This window comes from Leopardus geoffroyi, chromosome B4 (genome assembly GCF_018350155.1).
Source record: "Leopardus geoffroyi isolate Oge1 chromosome B4, O.geoffroyi_Oge1_pat1.0, whole genome shotgun sequence".
Taxonomy (NCBI): domain Eukaryota; kingdom Metazoa; phylum Chordata; class Mammalia; order Carnivora; family Felidae; genus Leopardus; species Leopardus geoffroyi.
Window position 1 is genome coordinate 138872547 of NC_059341.1, and position 27416 is coordinate 138899962.

Here is a 27416-nt window from a genome sequence, read left to right on the forward strand (position 1 = left end):
GGGGAGGGCCAGCGAGGCAGGCCCCACAGTGGCCGTGGGGCAGGGTGGAGGGATGGACGGGGAAACAACGCCAGGTTTCTGCAGAGACGACAGGTGCGCAGGTCAGGGGGAAGGCTGGGGACGGCAGACTTAAGCAACAAGATGCTGAGCATGTCGGGCCAGAGGTTCCCATGGGTCCCCCTTGCTGGATGGCCCCCCGTGAGCAGCCCCAGGGGCGAAGTGACTGCAAACCCTCGCAGGCTCCTGTTGGACCAAGGGCTGGTCTCCGGGAAGGAACAGCTATGAGCTGTTAGCCGTGATCCAGGGGACACGTGACGGCCAGTAAAGGTCACCCGGGTGGGCACTGACAGTGTGCGCTATGGGGGGGGGCCGGGGTCACTGCTGGGGCCAACGTCGCTCCCCGTGGCCTTTTTATGGGCATTTGTAGTGCATCGCCACTGAGCTCCCCCGCCCGGCACCTGACCCGAGAAGAAGCCACGTGCCCGTCACTGCCTGTGTCTGGTGGCCCCAAAGGAAGTCCAAGCCCCAGGAACATCTCCTGTGCCCGTCTCTGCACAGTGAAGAAGTGAGGATTAACAGGGTGGTGGATGAGAGCCTGGATCTGAACCCAGCTCTGCCGAGCGCAGACCGTGTGGCCACAGGCAACCACCCAGCTCGGCTGTGCGTGGAGGGGGGGGCGGTGCTCACAGCCACCTTGGAGCCTGGAGTCTCGGGGAGGGGGGTGGGGGGCCAAATAGGCAAGGAGACACCTGGGGGGGCAGAGGGGGCCAGATAGGCAAGCGGGCACCTGGGGGGGGGATGGGGGGCCAGATAGGCAAGCGGGCACCTGGGGGGGGGATGGGGGGCCAGATAGGCAAGCAGGCACCTGGTGGGGGGATGGGGGGCCAGATGGGCAAGCAGGCACCTGGGAGGGGCGGGGGGCCAGATAGGCAAGGAGGCACCTGGGGGGGTGGGGGGCCAGATGGGCAAGCAGGCACCTGGGAGGGGCGGGGGGCCAGATAGGCAAGGAGGCACCTGGGGAGGGATGGGGGGCCAGATGGGCAAGCAGGCACCTGGGGGGGGCGGGGGGCCAGATAGGCAAGGAGGCACCTATGGGGGGGGTGGGGGGCCAGATGGGCAAGCAGGCACCTGGGAGGGGCGGGGGGCCAGATAGGCAAGGAGGCACCTGGGGGGGGATGGGGGGCCAGATGGGCAAGCGGGCACCTGGGGGGGGTGGGGGGCCAGATAGGCAAGGATGCACCTATGGGGGGGGTGGGGGGCCAGATAGGCAAGGAGGCACCTATGGGGGGGGTGGGGGGCCCAGATAGGCAAGCGGGCACCTGGCACAAAGCAGGTCCCGGGGCCGACGCCCTCCCCACTGCGGGGGATGGGCCGGGCACTCCTCCCTCCCCAATGGGCCGGGAGCTGCACTTGGGTGGCGGGGCCCCAGGGAGGGGGTGGTGCCACCCTCCTGCCTGTGCCAGGTGCCACCCACAGGCTGCTCACCACAAAGGGGCCCCGGGGGCTTTCCCCTGCGCCACCCCCAGCCCTACGCCAGGCGCTCCAAGCCCTGCACGGCTCGGCTCTGGCCCTGGTCCCGGCAGCTGCGGCTCCTCGGCCCGCTGGGATCGGAAGGACGTGCTGAGCCTGCAGGCTGGGGTCTGAAATAACAGGGCCCCCCTGCATGTCTGGCGCCGTGCCCCCCAAGTTATCGCTCCCCCATCTGCCCCTCCTGGAAGGCAGGTTGCATCACCTCCGCACCCTCGCCTGTTCGACAGCTGCGTATCGAACCCACGGGACGCAGGCCCCGGAGGGGTGCTAGGGACCCAGGGGAGGGCCCGCCCGCTCGGAGCTCGTGTCGCAAAGAAGGGCTCTGAGGTCCCGAGCGCCACGCCCAGGGTCACACAGCCGGTTTCCGATCGAGGTCCGGCTCTGGAGGTCCCACGTCTCCCTTTAAGCCCTTCCCTGGGCCTCAGTCTCCTTCCCTGTAAAGTGGGCACCACAGAGCCTCCCTCGGGGCTGTGAGGACGTGAGATGGCACCCGTGGGACTGCCCACAGACTTGGGAGGCGGGACCCCCTCCCCGGCCCGACTCCACCCGCCCTGCCCGCCCAGCCTCCCCCGCAGCCTGCCAGACTCCCTCGGTGCTCCCACACGTGCCTGTACAGCATCCTCTGCCCGAAATTCCTTCCGCACAAATGGTACCATTCGCCTCAGCCCCCTGCCCCCAGACGCCACGCGGGAACTCCCGCTGTCCCATTCCAGATGGGACAGAACCGAGGCACGGGGTGTGCCTAGGTCCACACAGCGTCCGCACGAGCGGGATGCGGCTCTAACCGTTTGCACTGCCTGCCACGGCCGGCCGGCTCACAGCCTCGCGGGAACGACGCCCTCCGGCCCCACAGCCCAGCGAGGGGTCCCTCGCCCGCGCACACGGGACCCTGGGGTCCCGAGCCCCTGCCCCCCCAGGCCAGGCGCAGAGCAGGGCGCAGAGGGAGCTCCCGTCGCAAAGACACCGGCCGGCCTCTCCTGGCCTTGGGTGGCCCTGAAGCCCTGACAGTGGGGGGGGGGGGGTCCCCGCAAGCCCGGAGGCGCCCTTACCTACTCGGAGCTCTTGCCCGAAGACAGTCTTCTCGCCCAGGGCGGAGCAGTTCCAGCGTCCGAAGCGGAATTGGTACTGGCACTCGTTGATGCCCATCTGCGCCCCCTCCCCGATCACGATGATGGCATCGGGCCGGCTCTGGCAGATGGCACGCTGCCGTGGGGCCAAGCCAGGAATCTTGTTGCAGATGATGTTGGCTCCCAGGGCCACGACGGACGACAGCGCTCTGCGGAGACGGGAGAGGACATGGGCAGGTGAGTGGCTGCGCGGGGCCCCCAGCCCTCTGCCTGCCGCCCTGCCTCCCTCAGGCTCTGCCACCAGCCGGTGGGTTCCGGGCGCCCACCGTGGGCCAAGCTGTGCCCACCAGGCAGCCAAACACAGATCCCTGCCCCGGACGAGCCATTTCCCGTTGACCACAAGGCGTGATCCCAGCCTGAAAAGGCACTCGCGCCCATGCCTTCTCAGCCTCAGGACCACGAGAACCAGGGTCACAAATCCAGGAACCAACGGTCACCCAGAACGTAAGAACCACAGCTCCCCACGCCTCTGAACCAGACACATGGACCCTTCGGGTCCGAGAACTTCACGCCTGGGATTTGACAGCCATCAGCTCCGAACTGTCCACAGCCTCCCCAACTGCCGACCATCAGACTTCCCCACTACTCGCACGCTCCGGGCTCCCCCTGGGGTTCCTGGGCCAGGCAGGCTGCTGAGCCGGCTGGCCCTGCTGGGAGCCAAACCCATAGGCTCCTGACTCCATTTACAGCCCATCTATAGTCCTGGGAAGGCACGCTGCCTCTCTGAGCCTCAGTATCCACATCCATGAAATGGGAGTATAAAGCATCTACTCCTCCCACCCCACCACCACCACAGGGGCTCAGACCAGACGGCCTCAGGGAGAAAGGCTGTCCCCTCGCTTCTGGATCACTGGGTAGATTCACGAGAGGGACCAGGAGCTGATGTGAATTGAGCCCCTATCGTGTGCTGGGCTGGGTGGGGCTGCTTTACTGCAACATTGTATCCCCCCCGGTGGCCCCCTGAGGCTGCTGTGGAATTAACCTGGCACCCGCCAGGAACTGAGGCCCGGGGCAGGAGGGCACTTGCCGGGCTCACTCTCTCCTAACTTGAGGCGTTTATCCGTGTGTTTGTTGTAGGAGGTGGCACCCACACCACATAACGTTGCCCATTTAAAAAAAAATTGTTTTAATGTTTATTTATTTTTGAAGGAGGGAGAGACAGGGTGTGGTGGGGGGGGTGGTGGGCAGAGAGAGAGGGAGACACAGAATCCGAAGCAGGCGCCAGGCTCCGAGCCGTCCGCACAGAGCCCGACGCGGGGCTCGAACCCACAAGCCGCGAGATCGTGACCTGAGCCGAAGTCGGACGCCCAGCCGACTGAGCCCCCCAGGCGCCAACGTTACCCATTTTAAAGTGTGCAGTCAGTTCAGCAGCGGTGAGCCATGCAGGCACCACCCCTACCCCGTTCCCAGACGTTTTCACCGCCCCCAAAGAGAAACCCCAAGTCCCCTGGGCAGTCACTCCTTATTCTATTCTCCCAGGCTCTGAAACCACTAATCTGTTTTCGGTGCCTGTGGATTTGCATATTCTGGACTTTTCATATCGATGGCATCACAGGCTGGGTGACCTTTTGTGGCTGGTTCCTTTCACTTGGCATCCTGTTTCCCGGCTTCAGCCCCCTTGCAGCTGGTGTCAGTGCCCTTTTACAGCTGAATCCTTCTCCATCGTAAGCAGGGACCACCCTGCATGGGTCCAGGCACCAGGGAGCGGACGCGGGGTTCCTCCCCACCTCTCGGCAACCGCGAACAGCACCGCCGCGAACATGGGCGTGTAAGCTTTGGTCTGAGCCCCTGTCCCGCTTCTCTGGGGCACAGTCTTAGGAGTGGAATTGCTGGGTCACGTGGTAGTTTGTATAGCTTTCGGAGCGGCCCCCGAACTGTTCTTCCGCAGAGGCTGGAAAACTCATTATTTGGTTTCGAGCGCCCGGAGGAAGAAGGCGGGCAAGCTGGAAGGAGGTGGGGGTGATCTTGGCAGACCTTTGGGCAACGGCTGAGTTTCAAAGTGGCATCCAGCTTCCGGACGGCAGACCAGGCCTGCTTAGCGAGGGGCAAAGTGTGGGAATGACGGAGACCACCAGGGGCTCCCCAAAGCTGATGTCCCTGGCCTTGGCCTCCCAGCGCCACTGAGTCCCCTCCTCCTCCCACTGGCTGCCGGCCCCTTTCTTGAGAGAAACGACTCATTGTTTTTCCAGGGCAGCCAGGCACCCACAGCCAGCTGGGAAAGTCCCCGTGTGGCATGAGTCCGCAGCACGTGCTGTAGCCAGAGTGCCCCGGCGACACTCAATCCCCACGGCCCGCCCGCCCCACTCGCTAATCTGGCCAAGACCCCCCTGGGTCTCCCACGGGCACAATGGGCAGAAATGCCCGAGGCTGGCATGGAGGAAGATCATCTGGGCGGGTTGGGCTGGGAGCGGGCTGGAATCCGGGGAATTCAGCCCAAAGTAATTGTAGATGCTCAGAAAACCGACCCGGGGAAATGAGATGGATGGGAACCAGCCTCCAGGCCTCGGGCAGGAGCCCGCTCTGGATCCCGGACGCTAAAAGCCAGCTCCCCAATCCCAAAGTTTTCCAGCAGACTCCAGGCTGCAAAGCTCACTGCCTGGGGTAAGAACCCTGCTGGGGGTAGGAGCTTGGACAAACGGGTTCTGAATTGGAGGGGGGGGGGATCCCCAGTGGACCGAGGGGGGATCCCAGGGGCCGACGCAGATGTTGCAGCCCTGGTCTCCCGTCTCCAGGAGCCCCCAAAACCCCCCTGCCAGCACCCAGGTCTAGCCATGTCACTCCCCTGCTCAGGGACCATCCATAGCTCCCTAGGCTCCTTGGTGTAGAATCAGAGGCCCCCCGGGATCCGACCTCCGACCGCCCTGCCATGCCTGCCTGTGCCGGTCTCTCTGCCTTTCTCTTTCTGGCAAACCCTGCTAGCCTTGTGCCCAAGTGGAAAAGCCCCCTGAGCTCACACCCCTTGGCCCCCAGGCACTGAGAAAGCAGGTGGTGGGCATTGTCTCTCGAGTAACAACCCCCCACCCGCCCCCCACGGGCTCACAGTGGCTGTTTCCACACCCAGCCTGCCCAGCAGACCACAAGCAGGGCCAGGTCAGAGCTAAATCTGGGGCTTGGTGGGCCGGGAGGAGGGGGCAGGGGGCTCCCCCTGTAGCCGTCCCTGAGTGTTTGCAGAATGGCAAAATGGATGAACAAATGAGTGAATACTCAAAGATTACATCTAAAAGAGCTTCTCCACCTTAATAACAGAAAGGCGATCCAAGTCCAAAATGCTCAAGGGACTCGAATAGCTACTTCTCCAAAGAGCCATAAACGGCCAACCAGCACACAAGGAGGTTCTCACTCCCGCTCGCTCGCGAGAGAAACGCAAACCGAAGCCAGTGACGTGCCACCACACGGCCGCTGAGACGGCTTCAGTCACAACAACAGAAAATGACAGGTGTTGGCAGGATGTGGGGAACCTGTGTGGCACCGACGGGAACGTAAAAGGCGGCGGCCACGTGGGCAGCCGTCAGGAAGAGCCTCGAAAATCCCCTCGGACCCAATAATTCCACTGCTTGGTATTTGCCCCCAAGACCTGAAGACAGGTGTAAATCCCCAGGGACAGAAAATAGACCAGTGGTCGCCCGGGGCTGCAGGGAGGGGGCCCGGGGAGCGCCTGCCTGCTTGAGAGGCGTGTTGACAAAGTGTGGCAACCGGAGAGAGGTGACGGTCACACAGCATCGTGAATGTACTAGAACGCCTCCGGGTTACATTCCTTTTTTTTAAATGTATTCAAAAAAATTGTTTAGGTTTGTTTATTTTGAGAGGGAGAGAGAGAAAGAGAGTGTGAGCAGGGGAGGGGCAGAGAGAGAAGGAGCGAGAGAGAACCCCAAGCAGGCTCCGCACTGCCAGCGTGGAGCCCGACTCGGGGCTCGAACCCGTGAACAGTGACATCAGGACCCGAGCCGAGATTAAGAGTTGGATGCTCGGCTGACTGAGCCACCCAGGCTGCCCCTATGTTATGTGGACTTTGGACACAAGTTTTAAAAACCCTACCTATATGCAGGACTTCTGCACCCTTGGACAGGTGGGATGGGTAGAAGGGGACAAGAGGGGCCTTGCCTGGCTGCTCCCCGCCTGTACGCTTCCCAGGATGTGTGGGGCTGACGGAGTAGGGGACACGAGAGCCCCCGGCCACCCCCCAGCAGCCAGCGCATGGGTCAAAGGCGAAGCAAAGGCATCAGGGAATCTCTTTTGTACCAGGGGCATAAATAATCAGATGCGGTTGCTAATTCAGAAATCGTTTCTCCACTAACAGTAGTAGATACACTTACTCCGAGCGCCCATCTTGGGCAACACGGGCCTCTGCTGGGTCTCAGCGCCCTCCCTGCATCCCCGTGTCACAGATGTGCAGACCGCAGCTCAGAGAGGCCGGGGGGCATGCCTGAGGCTGCACAGCCAGGCTCAGAGCCCGGTCTCTGCTTCCAGAACTCAGGTGAAGGCGACACTGGGGTCCGGAGCCCCACACACAGCAGGTGCGCGACAGGTGCCGGGGGACGGCCTCGAGCGGAAAGCTGTGCCCACTCCTTCGTCCCCAAACACAGCTTCACACCCTTCCCTTGCTTGAAATCCTCCAAGGTCACTCATTAATCATTCCACATTTACGGACGGCTTCCGTTGCTGGTGTTGGCCGTCTCAGCCACGCTGTCCCTTCCCCACCAACTACGGCCCACACGTTCACCGCGAGTCTGAGCACTGCCCTCCCTGAGAAGGCCTGGCCCTGTCACACTCCGACCCTCAGCCATGCTCCTGCCACCTGGAGGGACAGGGGCTGCAGCCCTGGGCCACCGGCCCTCATCAGGAAACCGCCAGAGCGGAAAGAGGCAAAATTACGTGATAACTGAAAACTGGTGACCTGGAGGAGAGGGGAAGAGGGGGGATGGGAAGGGGGAGGAGGGGAGAAGAGGGGAAGAAAGGGGGGAGGAGGGAGGGAAGGGTGGAGGGAAAGGGGAGGAGGGGCAGTGGGGAGGAGGAGGAAGGAGGGGGGAAGGGGCAGGGGGGAAGGGAGGGAGGAAGGGGGAAGGGAAGAGGGAGGAGGGTGAGCGCAGGCCGCATCCTGGAATAATCTGGAATGATCGGCAGTTTGGGAGTGAGGGCAGGCTGTGAGCACCCTGGTCCCGCCCACAGGATGGGCCTGCCTGTCACCCCCAAGCAGCAAGATCCCCACCCTGGGCGGCTTCTCAGCCCACAGCCGCCCACCCAGGTGCCCCGGGGGGGCTGGCAGGGACGTTCTGAGTGGCCCTGAGCACAGAGAAGCCGGGCTGGCCGCTCGCGTTTCAGTCATCCCCTGGCGCTGTTCAGGGGCCTCGGGACCAAGGCAGGAAGCCACGACGAGTCCTGCAGGGACGCGCCTCCCTGCGGGTTCCCGGCTCTGGGCTCCATCAAGGGTGCCAAGGGACAATAGGAGACCTTCCTACCTTGCCAGAGGTCCCAAGGGGCCAGGGCTGCCTCTGGGACTAGGGGACGCCAGAGGGCGAGGGGCGAGGTGGCCACTGCCAGGTAGCAGGTGGTGCAGAACTGGCCAAGGGGGTGGGACGCTGGCTATGGCCTTGGGCAGGTCACCCAGCTGGCAGCCGGTGGGGCAGAGGTTAGGACACGAGCACCGGTGCGGGCCAGCTTGGTCGGAACCCTGGCTCTGACTCCTCGTAGCTGTGAGACCCTGGGTAAGTTTCTTAACTTTTCCGTGCCTCGGTTTCCACACCTGTGAAGTGGGGTGTGTCAGAGCGGCTCGGAGGAGGACACGATTCTGGCCCGTGGTGAGTGGTCCTCAAGGCTGGCCATTGTCGACCCTCCCTGGGGACCCGTTCCTGATCTCCATGCACCGAGCCACTGGGATCCAGTCCCTCGTGGGGATCAGGGACCAGCTGTGTTGACCGGGAGGCCCAGCGCTCAAACTGGCAATTCTGGAGCTGGCGGGTGTCCACACCCACCGCCACACCCACCGCGACTGGGTCCATTCGTGGATCGGCCCTTCCCTCGGACGCAGCAGATTCAGTCTGGGGCTACGCACCCAAGTGAAGCAAACCCTCACAGTTACCACGGGACGAGCACAGGTGTCCCCAGCGCAAACCGGGAACCACAACCCCCGTGTCCGTCCGTCCGTCACCAGCAGAAGGACACAGTTTGGCATGGGCACACGGCGGGAGGCTTTAGCAGTGACAAAGGGCAAACAGCTCACGCGTGAGCCAGACGGGAGAAATGGCCCAGACCACGCAAAACTCACCTTCAACATAGAGGCCAGGAGTTACCCTTAGCTGGGGGGTTGGGGACAGACCGGGAGGGGCCCATGGGAGCCTTCTGGGTTCCAGACTGTTCCCTCTCCCAAGCTGACAAATGGATTGCATGAGCGCCCGCATATGTAAAAACGCACCAAGCTGTCCACTCGAGACATCTGTACGTTATGCACGTTGTATCTCAACCAAAAAGCAGAATATTGCAATACAAACTTCATAGTGAAAATGCAGTACAAACTCAGAGTGAAAACTCCAAGAAATTAAAGAAAATACACTTAAGAAATACAATACGGGGGCGTCTGGGGGGGGGAGTGCTCAGTCGGTTAAGCATCCGACTCTTGGTTTCGGCTCAGGTCGTGATCTCACGGTTTGGGAGATCGAGCCCCGCGTGGGACTCCGTGCCGACAGCACGGAGCCTGCTTGGGATCCTCTCTCTCCTCCCCTCCCCATTTGCACACACACGCGCGCGTGTGCTCGTTCACTTTCTCAAAATAAATACACATTTTTTTTTTTTAAAAAGAAATACAACATGAACATTACATATCAACCCCTTATGCCCTGTCTGTGTGTCCCCTGAGGGGTGCCAGCCCCTCCCGAAGCAGCTTGTGGAGGCCACTGCCCGCTCAGCCAGACGGTGCCCTCCCGCTCTCAGCCTGCACCGGGCCCAGTGCTCTCGGCCATCCCTGCTGGCCAGCCCTGTGCCCAGAGGGGCTGGGCCCACCAGTGGGGCCAGGTCCGGCCAGGTAGCCTCCCAGTGCTGTCCGAGGCTGGGAGAGGACAGAGCTCCGGGCCGCGGCCACTCTAGCTAAGACCCCTTCTTGGTCTGGCCCCACTCCTGCCAAAGCCCAGCCTGGGGGCCTCCTGGGGACAGCCTCCCTCCTCCAGCTTCCTCAGGTAACAACGTCTGGGGCACCTCACCGCCAGGGAGCCTGAGGCCCAGAGAGGAGTCAGATGGGGGCATCAGTGGGGAGCCCGGGATCAGAGCCCTGCTGTCCAGCCACCTGCTGAGTAGCTCAGGGAGGGTGGGAGGGAACAGGGGTTGGGACCCACCCTTCCCGCCCCCCGACTGGTCAATGCCTCCTCATCCCTGTCCCTGACCCCCAAGACAGTTGGGGGGTGGTCACTTGTCTACCTGGACAATGTCTCACGGTTCATGAGTTCGGGCCCCAGGTCGGGCTCCACATGACAGTGGGGAGCCTGCTTGGGATTCTCAATCTCTCTTTCTCTCTCTCTCTCTCTCTCTCTCTCTGCCCCTCCCCTGCTTGCACTCTCTCTCTTTCTCTCTCAAAAAAAAAAAAAAAAAAAAGCCAGAGAGAAATCGCGTCATTGCGAGCCCAGGACCGTGTGGCAGACGGGCCTCTCAGATCCCAAGGAAGCCTCGAGCCCTCTGATCCGTGCACAGGGCCCTAAAACTATGGCCACTGATGTGGCCGAGTGTCCTGAGGAGGCCGCAGGACCCAGGCACCTCGACCTCAGTATCCCGTTTCTCCTACAAATTCCCCAGCAACCGACCCCACAAACCACAGCCCAAGCTCGGGATGCCCCAGGAGAGGGGACCCGGCCCCACCACGGCGGGGACCCCGTGCCAGGCCGGCCACCATCCTCTGTACCCTCTCTCTGGCCTGAGCAGCAGCCACATGGCAGCCCACCCCCCACCCCAGGCTCCTGGGTCGGAGGAGCCCCTGCCCCGAACCAACCACAGAATCCTGGGAATGTTCCCTAGGCTGGGACCAGGACAGCACTCCATGACACAGACGCAGCATCCAAGTACTTCCCAGAACTCAGACCTCATGACGGAGCTGGACCTCAACATCCCAGACTCACCACCCCCCACAAGCCGCAGGAACCGGAGGGGGGGACGTCTCCCCCTCCCTGGGTCCTCCCGGTCTCCCCGCGTCCTCAGGTGGTAGGCACCACTTTTAGGAAGGTCAGCAGTGATAAGAAAGGGTTTCCCCACCCTCTGCCCTCCCGGGCCACCCACCTCCCTGCCCAACACAGCGGGACGGCGGCCTCGGAGCCTGAGCGGGGCCTCTGGGTGCTGAGCTGCCCCGGCTGCGGGTGTCAGCCACGAGGGTGGCCCCAGGCACCCCCTTATCGCTCACCCTCCACCCACATCACTCCGTACCCCGCCGCCCCTGCACCTTCCTTCCCCTTCCAGATGCGCCGTAGAGCCCCTCCTCCACAGACCTTTTCGCCCGCCTGCCCCCCCAGGGGGCCAGGGGGTGCTTGACCCCCTCAGGCTTTTCCGAAAGCTATCTGGGGTAGGGTTTGTCCGCCCCCACCGGCTGTGAGCTCCCCAGCGCAGGGATCCCCGCACGCGGCCTAGCGCCCTCCCCAGCCGTGAGCCGGCCTTGACCGTGAGCCCCCACCCTGCCCCAGCTCCCCCCGGGGGGTGGGGACAGGCTGGCCGGGCCTGGGCCGGATCCCCGGTCTCCCTCTGGGGCCCCATCCCTGGCCCTGGCCTGGCTGCCCACAGCTCCTGCAGCCCACGCTCCTGGCCCGGGGCGCTTTATAACTCCTCCTTCTCGGGCATCCTCCGGCAAAATATTTGAAGAATGTTCTAATTATCTGCGATCAGCCAGGGAGGCGGGCCTGGGTCCACTTGTCCAGGAAGTAACTCGGCAAATACCTGGGAAGATGGCAGCCGGCCCCCACGCCCACCTAAAGTGGGTCCCCACCAGCGTCTCCCTCAGGTGGGCAGGGGTCGGCCCAGCCCTTCCCGGAAGAGGCTCTTCTCTGGCTCCGGAGCCCAGCAGTCCCGCGGGGCAGCGGCCGGTGTGGCCTCAGTGCTCCCACACGTCAAACGGGGATAAGAATGTCTGCCAGGCCTGGGGTCACTCTGCAGACCACGCCCCCCCTCCAAGCCATCATCACAGTGCCAGAGCTTGGGACCAGCAGGGTCCCCGCAGCCTTCCCCTGTGGGGAGGAGCGGGACGGATTGGAACGGCTGGGGCCGAGCTGGACACAGCTGGTGCAAAGGCCCGGTGGTGTTCGGCGCACCTGTCCTGGCGTTCCTTACACCTGCTCGTCTGCTCGTCTTCCCCTGCTGGGGCTCCAGGCTCAGTTCAGTGGGAGGCATGGGGCTTGGGGACCTTCCCGGACCTCACTGCTCTGAGGCTCAGTGTTCCAATCTGAAAATAGGGCCTAACAGCCCTGTTTTGGCAAATGGCTTCTCCCCCTGCTGGCCTGGGTGGGAAGAACTTCGAAGGGGGTGGGGGGGCCCTGCAGGGGAGGGACAAGCCAACATGACCACCCTTCCTGAGTGGCGTCGCCCACACTGTCCCACCTCACCCCCACTGCACCCTTTACAGATGAGGACACTGGGGCTCTGAGAGAGCGCCCCGAAGGGAGCTTCATGGGTGGTGGGCAGGGGGGGTGTCCCAGAGAGAGGGCCAGAGGCAGGAGGGGGCTCAGCTGGGAAAGAAAGCCATCCCTCTGCCCCTTCCTGCCCTGCCCAGGCCTCAGTTTCCCATCTGCGCGTGTGGTGAGGGAGGGAAGCGACAATCTAGGTACCTGTGGCTGCATCCTAAAGAGGGTTCTCTGGGCTTGGGGTCCTGGGTTGGAGGTCTGCTCGGCCGCCGACTCTCACTGGCCTCAGTCTGCCCATCTGTCCGATGGGCAGAACAGCCCCTGCTTGTAGGTGGGGCGCGTGCAGGCCGGCTCCCTCCGTGGGTCCTGCCTGCTGCAATCTTTCCAGCCCACTGCCCGGCTCAGCTCACTGCCCGCAGTGTTCCCGGGGAAGAGAGCGGAGCGTCCGCCTGCGCCCTCGCGCCCCCGGCGGGCGGCTGCCCGCCCGCCCTCCCCGCATAGCTGGCATTCCTGGCCTGGCATTCTGGGACCCCACCCTGGAGAGAAACCAGGCATCCTGGGAGAAAGCAGGCGGCGGACGGGGGTCTCGGGCGGGGCCGAGGCTGCCAGAGATGGGCCAGCACAGCCCGGGGGTTCTGTCTCTCCTGTGCCCGGTTCGGGGAGCTTACGGGTGAAAGGGCATAGGGTCTGGAGGGTCCATCCAGCGCCCATACCTGCTAAGTCAGTGAAATCAGAACTCCATTCACTCACCGTGACCCCAAAACCCCAGGTCATTGACCTCCGGCCTCAGACCCTCCCAGATCTCTGTTGGGCAGGCGGGACCCGTCGTGACACTCCTGGGCTCAGGTCACACTGACCAGCGAGGCTAGAGGCACCCAGACCCTCCCAGCAGCCAGGTCCAGCTTGGTGCCTCTTCCTCCGAGAAGCCTGCCCCGGTGTCTCCTCTGTCCTCCCTCCCCGCGTGCTCACATCTACACCAGCCTCCCGAGGGGGCTGCTGGGGGCTGACCTTCAGCGACACCTGTCTAGGCCATGGACACACTTCCAGCTCTTTCTGCTATACTCTGGACCTTCCCAGGCCTTGACCCTGACCTGTGTCCTCATTTTCCACGGTGCAGATGGGGACACCGACCCGTGGCAATGGAAGCCACGTCGTGAGCTGAGGCCCGAGCAGGGACGAGACCCCTAGCCCTGGCCTTGGCCTAGGCCCTAATACCCCAGATCTGTCAGACCCTGGGGCACCCTGCAGGCCTGGGTGACCGGGATGTCAACCTGAAGCCTCAGGACAGGTGGATGGACAGCCAAGCAAGGGGAACAGGTGGGAGGGAGCTGGCAGGGAGTCTGGCCCATGGCCAGGCTGGCAGTCTGGGCGCCTGATGGGTCGGCCAGCACCTCAGCCTTCCTGGCTGCTACAGACATGGTCTGAGCAGTGGGTCAGGGGCTGAGTCCCCACAGGTAGAGGACACTGAGAAGTTTCCTCTGTGCAGACGCCAGGGCAGGGCTGAGCTCCCGGTCCTGGGGCTGTGCCTGCGGCCAGCGCCCCGGAGGGGCCCCCTTCCGGGACCGGACGGCGGCGGGGGCCTGCCTGGGCCACACAGCAGAGAACGAGCCCGGCCCCACCCAGGCTCTCCCCAGTTCCACCGCCCTGCCATCTGCTCTGGCCAAAACCGGGGACCCCTCTGGGCCAGGACACCCCAGACGTGGCTTGCTCACCCCCCACCTCCCTTTCTGAGCATCCCACTGCTCCCTCTGAGAATTCTGGGCCACCGGGGCCACCCCAGCCAACCGCCTCAGCTTGGATGCCTCACGGGACAGGGTGCTCACCCCTGCCCCGGAGCAGCCCACTGCACCCCTCACCAGCCTTGCACCCCCAGTACACCTCCCCGGGGCTCAGCAGCCCCCCACCCTCACCCTGCCTTAAGTGAGTGGCCTGGAGTCCTGCCCCACCCCTCCTTTCCACAGCCTCCACCTCTGTCCAATGGGATCGTCACACCTTACTCCCTGCCTCGTGGCTCTTGGAGCTGCCCGAAGGGAAATAAAGGAACGAGGCGCGTGCAGCTTCACCCCTCCAGGAGCCGCAGCCGTGAGCAAAGCCCGATCACGCAGGGGTGGCCCAGGCAGGGTCTGACACAGATGATACGCTGGGGCCTTGGGGCAGCTCTCAGCCCTCGGCCCAGCACCCCTTCCCAGACGCTGACCAACAGCAGTCTCCACCTGGCGTCTCCAGGGCCTGTGCCCTCAGGGTCCCCCACGCCCTGCGTGACAGGCCAAGCCTGAGTGCCCTGAGCTACTGGGGACAGGGTGAGCCTCCAGAGCCAGGCTGCCACCTCCCTGTCCCGTGCTCCCATGACACTAGACCACCCTGCCACCCCGCACACATCCTCCCTGGGCACCCTCCGCAGGCCGGCCGCTGGCACCCTAGCCTATCCCACAAGCCTGGGCCGTGCCCGCAGGTGCGGCGATGACTCTGCTGGGGCTGTGAGGGGGGCTTGGCCCCCAGGTGCGGCCAGCTGGCACCTCAGCCCACCACAGGGCCTCACATGGGTGGATGGGCACGCAGGACGGGCCCCCAGGGAACACGGGGATGGCAGGTGATAGAAGCAGCTGCTTCCAAAGGGGGGGGGGGGGCGTGTCGACAGCACCTGGAAATTCCCCGTGTTCCCCGCCAGTGATGCAGTCACCCTGGGAAGACATGAGTCAGGGAGCCAGGAAGTCCCCCCCCCCCACCGGCCCATCCTCCCCAGCACCCCCCCCCCCCCACCGCTGTGCCTGCCCACAAGCACTGGGGGCCAGCACACCTGGGGCCCGGAGGCCTCTGCCATCCACTGGGCAAGAGGATCCTGACCGGGTCAATGGGTCTTGCTGGGACGCAGACACGGGAGCCGCCATCTGACCATTCACGGTGTTTATTGGGCACCGACTTAGCGCCAAGTGCTGTGCGGGGTCCTGGGTGCTGGGGTGGGGGTGGGGCGGGGGCCAACCCGAAACCGCAACCATTTGTGGGCAGAGGGCCCCTCACCCGCACTCTGCCCCCAATTCACCCCGTAGGCCCTGCCTTGGGGAACCTTGTCCCTCTCTTCTGCCCCACCTGCATCAGATGGGGGGGGGGACAGGGGCAGGACCAGCCCCCTCCCAACTTCCCTGGCTTGGTCCACCCACGCCCGCGGTCCTTCCTGAGCTCAGGATGAAACTGCTCATCCCTGCCCTGCTTAAAACCTTCCCTCCCATGGCTCCCCACGCCCGGGGCTGCCCCCCACCCCAGCGCTGTGACCCCACTCCCCATTCCCCCTGCCCGCCCCACAGCCATCCCTCCCTCGCCCAAGAATGCCACTCTCCCCAGCACGTTCTTTAGGGCCCAGGTGTCCCCTGACCCACCCTCACTGCAGCTGGGATAACGGGTTAGCAGCCCCTGCCGTGTAGGGCACCGCAAGGCTTTGGGTAAATGACGGGGAAGGAAGGGAGCCTCCCGATTACACCTGCTTACACGGCCAGCCTTGTTCACTGGGCCCGGGGGCTGCCGGAACCGCTGTTGTGAAGGGCAAGTTGAAGGTGGAGGCAAGGGCTGGAGAGAAGGGGAGGCGGGGAGAGCAGGGGCCCTGAAGCGTCCAGCCCCATCATCCGCACGGACAAGCCAAGGCAGAACAGGGCGGTGGTGTCCCCAAGGCTGCCTGAAGTCCATGGCATGTGGCAACGATTCACGTGTTGACCCAGCGGAGGCCATGAGCTGGCCAGAGCCCCTTGGGTTAGCAGCCCGGGGCAGAAATCTGAGGTGTTCTTGGTTCCCGCACCCCCCCCCCCCAAGGAAAGCTGTCCCTCTGGCTCCAAATCTGAACGTGTGGAGGTAGGGACAGGGGAAGAAAGGGGGGGGGGGGACAGAGACAGAGAGAGGGCCCTCGCTCAGCGCCTCATGATGCCTGGCCATTAGATAATTCTAACCAGCTGGATTGGTTGGTCTCTCTTCCCACTCGTCACGGACAGTGAGCGAGAAGGAATCAGCAGCACGGCCCTGAGAGCCGGACAGACCTGGGTTCGAATCCAAGCTCAGCCCCCTTGCGTGCGACCTAGGGAGTTACTCAGCGCTCTGACCCTCGTACTCCCCACTTCACCACCTCCCAAGCGGGTGGCCACCCCAGCTGGCGCGCACCCATCAGTCCGGTGACAGAAGGGCCCCTCCGCGAGGACCTGAGTCTTCCAGAAGTAGGATGCAGAGCCCTGGGCCCCCCGTCAGGAGTCTGCCGGGCGGGCAATCCTTCTGGAGGAGCGTTTCCTCTGGGCGCCTACGTCTCAGCTCTGGACCCCTCGGCGTGGCGGCCCCTGCACCCTGCAGCAGCACCAACACCCGCTTCATCGGGAAGGGGGGAGGTGGGGGGGGGATCCAGATACCACCCACCTTGTCCCAAGGCTCCTTCCCTCAGGGGCCCTGCCTGTTCGCAGCTCCCGCTGGGCACAGACTCCAGCACAGGGAACCTCTCTGGAGGAGGGTCGGAAACCGGGGTGGCCTTGGGGGTGGGGTTCTGCCACAGGTGTTTTCAGGAGGGGGCCACCAGGAAGTGCCGATGCCCGGGGAGCTGCGGCCGGGGAACGTGGCGCTGCTCCCGTCCCGCTCAGGGTCAGCGGGAGGACGGCCACTCGGGCTGCACGGCTTTAGTGCATATGCCACACCCTCAGACAGAGCGTTTCATGGCATCGTCGATGCTCAGAAGCCACCGGCTCCGGCATGACCTCTCCGGGGCCTCCGCATCCTCGGTCACCGTGGGGGCCGACCCCACGGCCGCCTGGCACAGAGGCCCCGTGAGTGCTGGCTCCCTTCCAGGCGGGGCCCTGGCCCAGCATCTGCTTGTATGCTTCCAGCGCCGGGGAGCTCACCGCTTCCCTGCCAACCGCAGACTGGCCCAGGCCTGGGGCCCCCCGCTCGGAGGGCGAGGACACCCCGCATTGAGGGCAGGACTGGCAGGGGCCCCAGGCAGGCTGAGCGGCTCCGGGGACGGAGGCCGGGAAGATGGAGAAAGGGAGGAGGGAGCGCACCTGTGCCCACCCCCACCCTGCTAGCCAGTCCAAGGGGAGGCCCCAGCCCCGCGCCAGGGAAGGAGGACAAACGGCCGTTTTGTCCTTGGCCAGCGGGCGGCCCGCACCACACAATGACCCTTTCATCAGGCTGAGGGAGCCCCGGGCCGAGGTTTCATCTGACAAGAGAGGGCTCCCGGCCTCTTGTCCCTTGCTGGGGGAGCAGGGGGCGGGGGTGCCGAGCCCTATCTGCGCCGGACCCAGGGCCAGGAAAAGTGGAGGCTCCGAGGCAGCTTGCTGAAGCCCCTCCATCTGCCCCGGGGCGAGACAGGCCCCGAGAGGGGTGCCGTTCAGGCACCCCCCCCCCCCAGCCTGAGCCGACAGAGGGTCTGGGTCTCCACAATCAAGACCTCCCCTGCCACCACCCTCAGACTCTGCTCAGCCTAGTCTGATGACAGAGCCTTGGGCCAGGCCCCCAGTAGGGGTTCCGGGCTCCCCACAGGCTGCAGAGCCCCGGCCCCCTGCCCCCCCCCCGAAGGCTGGTGCGAGGCTCGGGGGGACATGGCAGGGGTGGAAAGGCAGGGGCAGGGAGTGTGATTTGCTAGGCTGTGGTCAGTGGCCCTGGAAGAGCCAAATGTGCAAATAATGTGCAGTGAGGGCCTCAAAAATGACCTCCCTTCGTGATGGTCTGCTCCCCGAAGAGCATCTCTCCCTGGAGGATGAGACCCAGGGATCGGGGGACGCCTTTCTCTGTTGGAGCATTTCTCCTCAGAGGCAGCGGCAGAGCGATTCTGGGATCGGGGGGAGGGGGGGGGGGCTGTTCCCCTGGGACCTGTGTGACCTCGACGGGGCCTCCCCGCGGGGCCCCCACAACCCGTCTGCCTGTCTCGGCAAGGTTCCGTGAGGCTCTCTCAGGAGGAACCCTGGGCGAATGCGTTCTTCCTTCTTCCAGAGTCTCTCTTGTGTTCCTGCTTACTGTCTAGGCAACTCCTCCCCTTATCTAGGCGCCGCCTCCTCCAGGAAGCCCTCTTAGACCCCCCCCCCCCAGAGAACTCAACACTCTCCCCTGCACACAGCCACCACACCTTCCGCTGCTTCATGGGTGGCCAGCCTCCCTGCTCCTCGTGGCTGAGCAGTGTCATCTCTTGAGCACTTACTGTGTACCCAGCACCCGGCTGAGCACGTCTCTGCATCGGCTTTCCGGATCCTCACAGCCACTCTAAGACGCCTGGGTTCCAGTAGTGGGACACAGGGAGGCTACAGAAGGCACCCTGACAGTAGGAGGAGGAACAGGGATGGGACCCCGGATCAGGGAAGATTCCAGGGAAACTCGGTGAGAAAATGAGCCACCCTCCTGCAGGCCTCCACGTGATGCCAGGCCACACCGGGACCTGGAAGAAGGGCATGGGGACCTGCCTCCCCCTCCTGGCCCTTCCTCCCCCAACACACACAGAGGGTCGAATGGGGTCATCTCCAGAGGCTACCCTCCCCCCTCTGATTAGTGGTCGCCGAGCTGTGCCCACACGGCAAGGCCCCTGGGGCGCTTGTGATCGGACAAACTCCCATCTCTCCAGCCCACGCCCTGGAGGTTCCCGGCGCTAACCACCCCCCCCCCCCCCACCGCGTGCCCATGCCTTCGGATCCCAGCGGCTTGAGGGCCCAGCCAAGCGACGGATGAGGAGACTGTGGCCCAGAGAAGCCCGTGGACCTGCTCGAGGCCACACAGCAGAGCTCTCCTCCCACCTGGACAGACGCAGCCTGCAGGCGGGGAGCGGCCCCTCCCGAGGCGACACCCGTCCACGCTAAGCCGGGCGGCCCCCGATCTGCTGCCACACAGGCCCCGATGCCAGGGGAGGGGGCCTGATTCAGCAATGCCCGCCCCCCAGGGCCCTGCCCACGGGGTTTCTGGGGCTGCGGCTGGCACCACCAATAAAGCCACAGCGGCAGAGCCGGGAAGAGGTCCAGCCTCGGCAGGGCAGTGGTGAGCGCCCCCCGCCCCCCCCCACGGCCAGGTGGTCGGTGAGTAACCGCCCCGTCACCCATGACTCACTCAGCTCCCCAGAGCGGGCGGTCACCATGAGAGGCTCGCACCGGAAGACCTGGGGGCATCACTGCAGCCAGCCTCCACATCTGGGAGTGGAGGCCAAGACCGGAAGGGACCTGCCCAGGACAGCAGGCCAGCCCGGTCCTGGCACAAGGCCCCCACACCAGCTGACGGGCACCGCAGGCCCTCTTCTTGGCCTGCGGCCCCCCACCTGCCCTCCCTTGGGCCCTCACTGACCCCACCCCCCACCCCCACCCCCGGCCCCGGAAGCTTCTGCTCCGACAGCAGTGGCACAGAGAAGGGTGAGGCCGGCCAGAGCTGCCTCCCACCGCCAGCCAAGCTCAGCATCAGGCGGGAGGGCTCAGGGCCCTTCCAGGCCAGCACACCCGTCCGACCCAATCAGTGGCAGGGGCCCAGGCATGCATCTGGGATTCGCTATGCACGGACCACAGCCCGAGACAGGGAGCTGGGAGAGCAGCCCAGATGAAAGGGGCAGGATCAATTGTCCACCAGTGTCTGTGATCCCGGCAGTGGGATGCCTTCTGGAAAGTTCTCTGGAGCAGAAAGAAGCCTCCGCCCGGGGCCCCTCCTGCCCCTGGCATCCTCAGATCCCACGGGGCTGACCGTGCCAAGTATCCCCGCGGTACTGAGGTGGGCTTCCCGCTGACCCCGAGCCGTTCTCTGAAGCACATCCGCGACGGCCACCTCACCTGCACCCAGGCCCCGGCTCGTAGCCACCCACGAGGTCCTTCTCACCGGTGCCATTTGCACCGGCCCATGGCATCCTCCACACCCAGCCAGCCCTGTGCCCACCCAAACAGGGCAGGGAGGGAGGCAAGGTGGAAATCCCAGAGATGTCATGGTCCCCTTCTCTTGCTCCTGGGGACACCTTACTTGGTCTCTGCTCAGGGACAGCCTGGCCTCAGCACTTCCTCCCGCCTCCCTTCTCCCCACCCAGGCGGGCTGGCATTGGGGCAGGGGTGCTGAAGGTAGGGCCGGCTGGTGGGGGGGGGGGGGCAGAGTCTGCTCTGCTGTCTCCCATCACCTACTCTGGACCCCAGCACTGCCCCGGGAACGTCTGGAAAACTGTCGCCTTCGGAGAATTTTCCCCAACAAAGCTGGCAGTGAACACGCAGGGAATGAGCCTGTGTGGGGACAGATAGCAGTCACTGCAGGCCTGGATTGGGGGAGCCAACCTCGGAGGAAAACTTGGGGTCTACGGATACATACGGGCCACCACCTGTGGTATCCCTCACTGCTGCCTTGGTCTCGTCCTCTACAGCTCCTGAGCCCCCTGCCCACCTCCTCCTCTCAGATTCCTACTCCAGCCACCACCACCCCCCCCCCACCCCGGGATTCCCACCCCTGGCCACCTCCCCATAATGCCAAACCTCAGCCAGCTGCTTCCAAAAATGATAATAGCTGCTGCTTCTCTAGTTTTAAGATTGAGATGCGGGGGGTTTTTAGGGGAGGGGGAGGCTTCCCGACCCCTGACCTCTGAGAACTGGAGGCGGGGATTCCAAGGCCCCCCTTGGTTGATCCATTTCCCCAGGAGGGATGCCACAAAGCAGGACTCTCTGGCCGGCCACTTTGTTAGCCTGATTCCTCAACGATCAGGCGGTCCCCATCCGGCCCCTTGCCCTGCCTGGGGCGGCCTGCCCCCCCCCCCACTCCTCTCCCCAGGCGATGCTTCTGCAGCCGGGGCTGCCCGCCGGGCCTGGAGCGCTCTCTGCGCCTGGACCTTGTAATTATGTCCCACAGCCCGGGAAACCGCGGGCCTCGCAGCATCTGGCTGCGGTTGCGAACTTTTGTTTCAAGATGCGCGACTATTTATAGAAGGAAAACTGGTAGGATAGTAATTTCCTAGGAGCTGGAGGAGAAATTGGCTGCGCCTCTATTAAAAGGGGGTGGGGGCGCGGCGATTTATTAGGACTGCGGCCGCGAGGAGGCGGGGGTGGCGCAGGGAGCGGGAAGACAGCGCCTGCCCCCTCTGGCCGCGTGAGGCGACCCCGGACGTGGCCCGCGTGTAAAGGAGGGGGAGGAGGAGGGGAGCAGGGGAGGGGAGGGAGAGCTAGCTCTGAGGTTTAATCAGTAGCATCCAGCTTAAATTCCCCCAAACGGCGGTTCCATAAATCAAACTTCTTTTTAAATCGGAGGCCAGAGCATATGCGTCCCATTAGGAATCGGGCGAAGCCACTGCTGCGCCGACGCGCCCCCTCGGCTCCCGGGCCCGGCCGGGCCCTGCCTGGAGCTTCCCGGAGCCCGGTGGGCGCTGCCCGTCCCGACGCACACGCGCGCCCACGCTCCGCGCGCTGCCTTGGCCCGGACCCCAGGGCGCACCTCGGCCAGCCGCACGCGCGCTGCGTGTCCCCCTCGCCCCAGGTGAGGAGTCACCCGTCGCTGGGTCTGGCCGCTCAGCGCGGCAGGAAGGCGCGAGAAGCCGCAGTCACCACCGAGGACAGCTTGGGCGCTGTCTGGCGGGGCGCAGCGTGCACGTGTGCGCCTGTGGGTACGCGGGGGAGCGGGTGCGTGCGTGCGGCTCTCTCGAGTGCGGCGCAGCCGTGCGGGCCTCGCGGACGTATAAAGGAGAGGGGCGATCCCGCTGGTCCAGGACTCGGGTGGGACGCGCAGGGAATCCCCCGCGCCGCCGCGCGCGCTCCGGCCCTCGCGCTCCGTGCGCGCAGTCTGGTCCACCCTGGCGCTAGGGCCTCTCGCGGGCCCCGCTCTCTCTGACCCCACAGCCGTCATTTCTCACTGCTGCAGCCGCCCCCCGAGCCCTCCACCTCGGCGGCTCAGGCCGAGGAGACGACCCAAAGTCCCCGGGCTGCCGAGCGCGTCGGGCACCCGGTGCCCCGCCCAGAGACTCCGCTGCCGAGCTTCCTGCCCGTCCGGCTCCAGCGCTGGAGGCCGAAGACGGGGCTCTCCCCACCCCGCCCACCCCGCGTGCGGCCCGCGGCACTCACAGGTAGCTGCCGCTGGACAGGATCAGAAAGATCTGCGGGCAATACACGGAGAGGAGCGCGCCGCGCGGAGACAGCAGGAGCATGGTGGGCCGGCGCTCCTGGAAGGGCTTGGCGGGCCCCGCGGGCGGCGCGCCTGGGCCAGCTGAGGCCGGGGTCTCCGCGGCCCTCCCCGAGGTGGGGCGGCGACACCAGGCGCTAGGCACCCGGGCGCGCGGGCCCCGGCGCAGGATTCGTCCGTGCCCCGCCGCCAGGGCCGAGCATCGCGTTGCAGCTGGGGCTGGGACGGCGGCGGGCGCTGGGGCTGGAGCGCGGGACCGGGGGACCGGCAAGTGGGTAGCGGGTGCGCCTCGGCGGCCGTCCAGCCCTCCGTCCGTCGATCGGTCGGAACCGGCTCTGTCGCTCGCTCTGGCTCGAGTCTCCAAGTCTCTCGAGGCGCGCAGCTGCCATTGGACGGGCCGCCCCTACATCCGCCTCCTCTGCGGGCGGGTTTTTTAAAGGGGAGGCTGACCGGAGCGTGCGACAGGAGCCGCCCCCAAGGCTTGCCCAAACTGCCTAGGCCCGTACCCCCCCCCCCTCCCCGCCCAACTTCGGCGAACCACACAACTCTGGCCGGTTCTGGAAGGTGCACCTGGGGGGGGGGGGGAGGCACCAGCGGGATAACCGCGCGAGGGCGTGCGCTCCTCTTGGGGGGCTGTGCTCGGCAATCTGTTCTCGTGTTCGCATACATGTCCCTGCCTGTGCCTGTGTGTGCCCGCGGGAGCGTGGGCGCGTCTGAGGGCGCAGGTGTGTGCGCTGTACCTCTGCCCGCGCGCGCCCCTGGGTTTGGTTAGGCTGGTCGTGAGTCGCACGCTCTCAGGCTAACCCACCAGGCCCAGCCAGGCAGGGCTCACCTGTGCACATGCGCACTGGTGTTTCTGTAGGGTCCTGCCTCCGCGCCTCTTGGGAGGGGCTGAGAGCGAAGAAGGCACCCCTCGTTGGTGCACAGAGGCCCCCAGCTCTGGCTTCCCCACCTCGCTTCTTTTGCTTTCTTTGGAAGGGTTGGTTGGAAGAAGCAGATCCGCAAGGATACACTCTCTAAACAATCCTCCTTCTTCCAGTGAGTTTTGTTTTTAAGACCAGAAACTCACCTCCTGTTTGGAGGTTTTGAGTCCCACCTCCTATTGTCTGCCAAGCCTGGCTACATATGAGTGATCTTCCGGAGACAGTGGAGACCCCCATCAGCTGGGGCGAAAGCACCAGGCAGGGGAGGGGACAAGAAAAGAGAGGTCTGTGTGATATGGCCAAGGACCCCGGGCTTCTAGACCTGGCATGGAGATTCACCCCCCCCCCCCAGGCATCCAGAAGGAGGGGGCTGCCTCCTTCACCTCTTTCCACTGGGCCCCTCCCCCAGGGGGAGGAGGCAGGAACGGAGCTGGGCTGATCCTGGGACTTCCTGTGACCCCACTTTCAGTGGGCAGAGGGGTGCCCAGATTCCAACGGCTTGTCCCTGCCCAGGCTTGGCCTCCTCCAAGGGCTGCCGCTTGGAGCGGGCTCGGTCCCAGAGTGAGGAACCGTGACTCCCCAAAGCCGTTTGTTTCGAAATTGCTGAAAATCCAAGACAGAACTCCTCTTGGGGCCCGGATCGCCAAAGGGATTGTGAGGCCTGAGTTCTCCATTTCTGCTGGCCTGAACCCCCCCCCCCGCCCCCCGGGGGCTGCACGTCAATGTGTGTGCCCGAGTGGGGGAGGTTCCCAGTATACATCGAAAACACACACACACAGGAGTGGGCGGGGGGGGGGGGGCTGTGATCACAGGATACCCCCCACCCACACCCAGTGCAGACAATCTCTGACATTTGGTTAGAACTTGTGGGGCCCTAATAGCCCAGCTCCTGGGATTCTGAGGCCCTGAAAGACACTCCCTGGAGGAGTCCCCAGGGTGCGGGCAGCAGCTATGATCCCGAGGTCATTAACAGTAAGAAGAGCTTGACTGGTGCGCACAGGTGTTTTATTGGGCCCCACCCCTACCCCCAGGGCACAGGCACCCAAGACTCATCTTCACGGTACGGTGAAGGAGGTGCTACTGTGACCCCATTTTGCAGATGAGGGAGGCAGACCTGGGGAGATTAGAGCGCTTACCCAAGGCCACCGATGCGTGAGGGGGAGGGGGGAGCCAAAACCTCACGCTTAATGCACTGGGCTCCCAAGTCATTAGCCCCTCAGGTCACATCTGGGCCCAGCTCCCGCCTCCTCCCGGCTTTGTGCAGCCAAGGTGGCTTGCAAAGAAAGCAAGCCCCCAGCTCCGGTTCGGGTGGGCAGGGGCTGCCCTACTGGCAGAGGAAGAGCCCCTCCCCTTAGCAGATCCCAGAGCGGCTCCCTGGCTTTCCTGGATGTGGTTCCGCAGGGGTGTGGGGACACTAGATTTTCTCCTCTCCCCCCAGGAGTGGGAGAGCGCATGTTTCAGGGGGCACAGCAGAGGGAGAAGCTTCCCACTCCAGGGCTCCGGAGGAGGGCGGTGCAGAAGGCAGAGTCTGGCTCTCTTGCCCACTCCCAGAGAGGCGGGCACAGTGCCTGGGCACACAGGCTGGTCTCTCTCTACTCAGACACCGGCCACCATCGTGTTCAGGATGGCCAGAGCGGAGGTCTCGTTCACAGAGGGCAAAGGGAGGCCCAGGAAAGTGGGGAGAGGGAAGCCACCGTCAGTCGGTAGCTGGACCCGGAGGTCTCAGAGCCCTGCAGCCAGCCCTGGGAGCCCAAGTCGGTGGCATCAGGATCTCCTTCCGCTGCCTGGGGTGCGGAGTGAGGGTCCTAGAGCCCACAAGCTGGGGGTGGATGTTCGTTGGGGTGGCTCCCGTTTAGGAACTGGTGTCAGGGTGCTAGGAGGAGTGGTCAGTGGTGGAGGCCAGAGCCAGTCTGAGCTCTGCCACTGACCCTTGGGGACAAGCGACTCGGCCTCCCTTGCTCAGTTTCCTGATCCTTAAAACGGGAGCTTAATCTAGGATCGCCAGGAGCCGACGAGGCCTTAGAGCTGAGAACCGGGCAGCACAGAGAGAGGAACTGCGGGGGCTGCTGGGGATCCCCAAACCGGGCCTCCCTCCCAACCCCCACCCCCTAGCGGACTCGGTGCCGGCACCCTCACCGCCCATAAACAAACACCCAGGGACACAGGGGACACCCAGACCCACAACAAACAGAGCCACCAGCGGCCGCAGGCACGCTGGCCCAGGCCTGCAGAGCTGAGGCGAGGCCGGGGCCTTCCAGCCCTGCCCTTGCAGCCACCGGCCTCAGTTTCTCCATCTATAAAACGGCGGAGGGGGCGACAGAAGGACGGGCGATGGGCGGTAGACGAGACGATTCTCCGGTGGTGCCTTCACCTCTCCGCCTGGGAAGCCGCGTCTCCGCCTCCCGCCGGGCAGCCCGCCGCCTGTGCTCCGGCCGGGACCCGCCTGCCTCCCCGCGGCTGGCTGCGCACAGTAGGGGCGAAAGGCGCGGCGGGGCCCCGGAGCGCCGCGCACCGCACCCCCTCACGGTCACCTCGCCCCTCCACCCCCCACTTCGAGCGAGGCCGAGACAGATTCTGTCTAAAGGAGATCGCAGCTCAACAGGTAAGGACTCGGCTGGGTTCAGGAATGTGGAAATACGACTCGGGGCAGCTACTGCAGCGAGAGCAGCGAGCGCGGCGAGAGGGGGCCGGGCCGAGGGCCCAGGGCGGGCGGGGGCGCGGGCCCCGGACCGAGCCCGAGGCGGCCGGCCCGCCGCGCGGCCCATCCCGAGCCAGCCGGACGAGTTGTCAAGGCAATTTCAACACGTCCGGGTGATGGATAGGGTCGAAGGGCCCGGGCAGGTGCCCCGGCCCGCAGGCTCGCGGCCGGGGTGCTCGCCCCCCGCCCGCCCAGGCCTTTCCGGCCGCCCGACGCGCCCGGCTCCCGGCCCCGGCGCGCCCTCCAGACGGCGAGCGCTCGGCCCGGGCTCGGCGCCCAGCGCAGCCCGGGGGAGGGAAGGCGCGTCCCACCCCCAGGGCCTGGAGCCCAAACAGGTGAAAGTACGCGCCGGGCACGCTCGCCGCTACCCGCGAGCCTAGCCGCCGCCCGCGCGCCCTGCTTTCCTTCCAGCAGCCCCGGAGCCGGCGCGCTTCGGGAGTACCCGCCGCTCACGGGGCTCGGGGGGCGTCCCTGCTGGGCCGGGGGAGGGGAGGGTCCGATACCCAGGCCAGCCTTGGGTCCCCAGGAGCCGGCTGTGCCCCCCTCAGGCCCCACGTCTCCGCGGGGACCCTCTGGAACCGGTTCCTCCCGGCTGCCCCTGCCCGGGGCTGCGGCCCCTGCCCACGGGGCTACTCACCCGAGCTTCACGTAGAGGACGCCAAAGCAGAGAAACACGTAGAAAATCCACTTGCGAAAGTTTCTGTGCATGATCCAGGGAGGGGGGCTGCGCCATAGACAGCGGCGACCGGAGGGGACGCGCGGGCCGGGCGGGGAGCTGGCAAGGGCAGGGGGCTTCGGTGGACCGCTCTCAGCCGGCGCTGCGGCTCGGGCGGCCGGCGACGCGCGAGGACTCGGCGCGCGCTGCCACCATGGTGAGCTCGGGGCGCCGCCGCCGCCGCCGCCGCCGCCGCCGCGTGCGCCTGGGTAGTGACCTGGGCCGGGGACCGCGACCTCGGTGCTGGGCTGCGCGATCGCTGGGGCCTGCGAGCGCCGGCGGGGGCCGGGGCCCGAGCACGGCAGGCGGGAGGGAGCTGCCTCCACTGGGCGCAGCCGCCTGGGGCCGTGCGCGCCTCGCCGAGCGCCGCGGCGGCCAATGTGTCCGCACTTGTCCGCCTCCCCAGGTGACTCGCGGCCCCGGCAAGCGAGCTGCGAGCGAGCGAGCGCGCCCCAGGTAGGAGGATCCGCCTCCCGCCCGCCCTCCTCGCTCGCCGCGCGCTCTCTCTCCCTCGCTCCCGGGCTCTCCCCTCCCTTTTCTCCTCCCTCCCCCGTGACACACAAACACATCCACCACCCCCCCCACCACCCCCCGGCCCAGGCTGGCTCCCTTCCGATCGCCCTCCTGGGACTGGGCAGGGGGAGGGGGATTGGGTGCGCGGAGGGGGGGGGCGGCCCGCAGGGGAGGGTGCGTCTGGGAAGAGACACCTGCGGTGGGGCTGGCCGAAAGGGTGGGGGTGGGGCGCGGAGGAACGTCCCGTACAGGTCTTGATGG

The 27416-nt window shown here is 65.4% G+C and overlaps 1 protein-coding gene across 5 annotated transcripts in view; it reads right to left on the bottom strand.

The window, feature by feature from the left end:
* Positions 1–27122, bottom strand: part of WNT7B (Wnt family member 7B) — a 48701-nt gene extending 21579 nt beyond the window's left edge. Inside the window, exons 1-2 of one of the 5 annotated variants that reach the window (XM_045463941.1) lie at positions 26565–27122; positions 2584–2806 (exon numbers count right to left, since the gene is read on the bottom strand). In XM_045463941.1, the coding sequence (XP_045319897.1) occupies positions 2584–2806; positions 26565–26660 (319 nt within the window). In that variant the 5' untranslated portion in view covers positions 26661–27122. Of the gene's footprint in view, positions 1–2579; positions 2807–12442; positions 12649–22248; positions 22687–26564 lie in introns of those variants that run through there. The other 4 variants (XM_045463943.1, XM_045463945.1, XM_045463944.1 and 1 more) reach the window with 4 other exon arrangements.
* Positions 27123–27416: the final 294 nt, after the last annotated feature.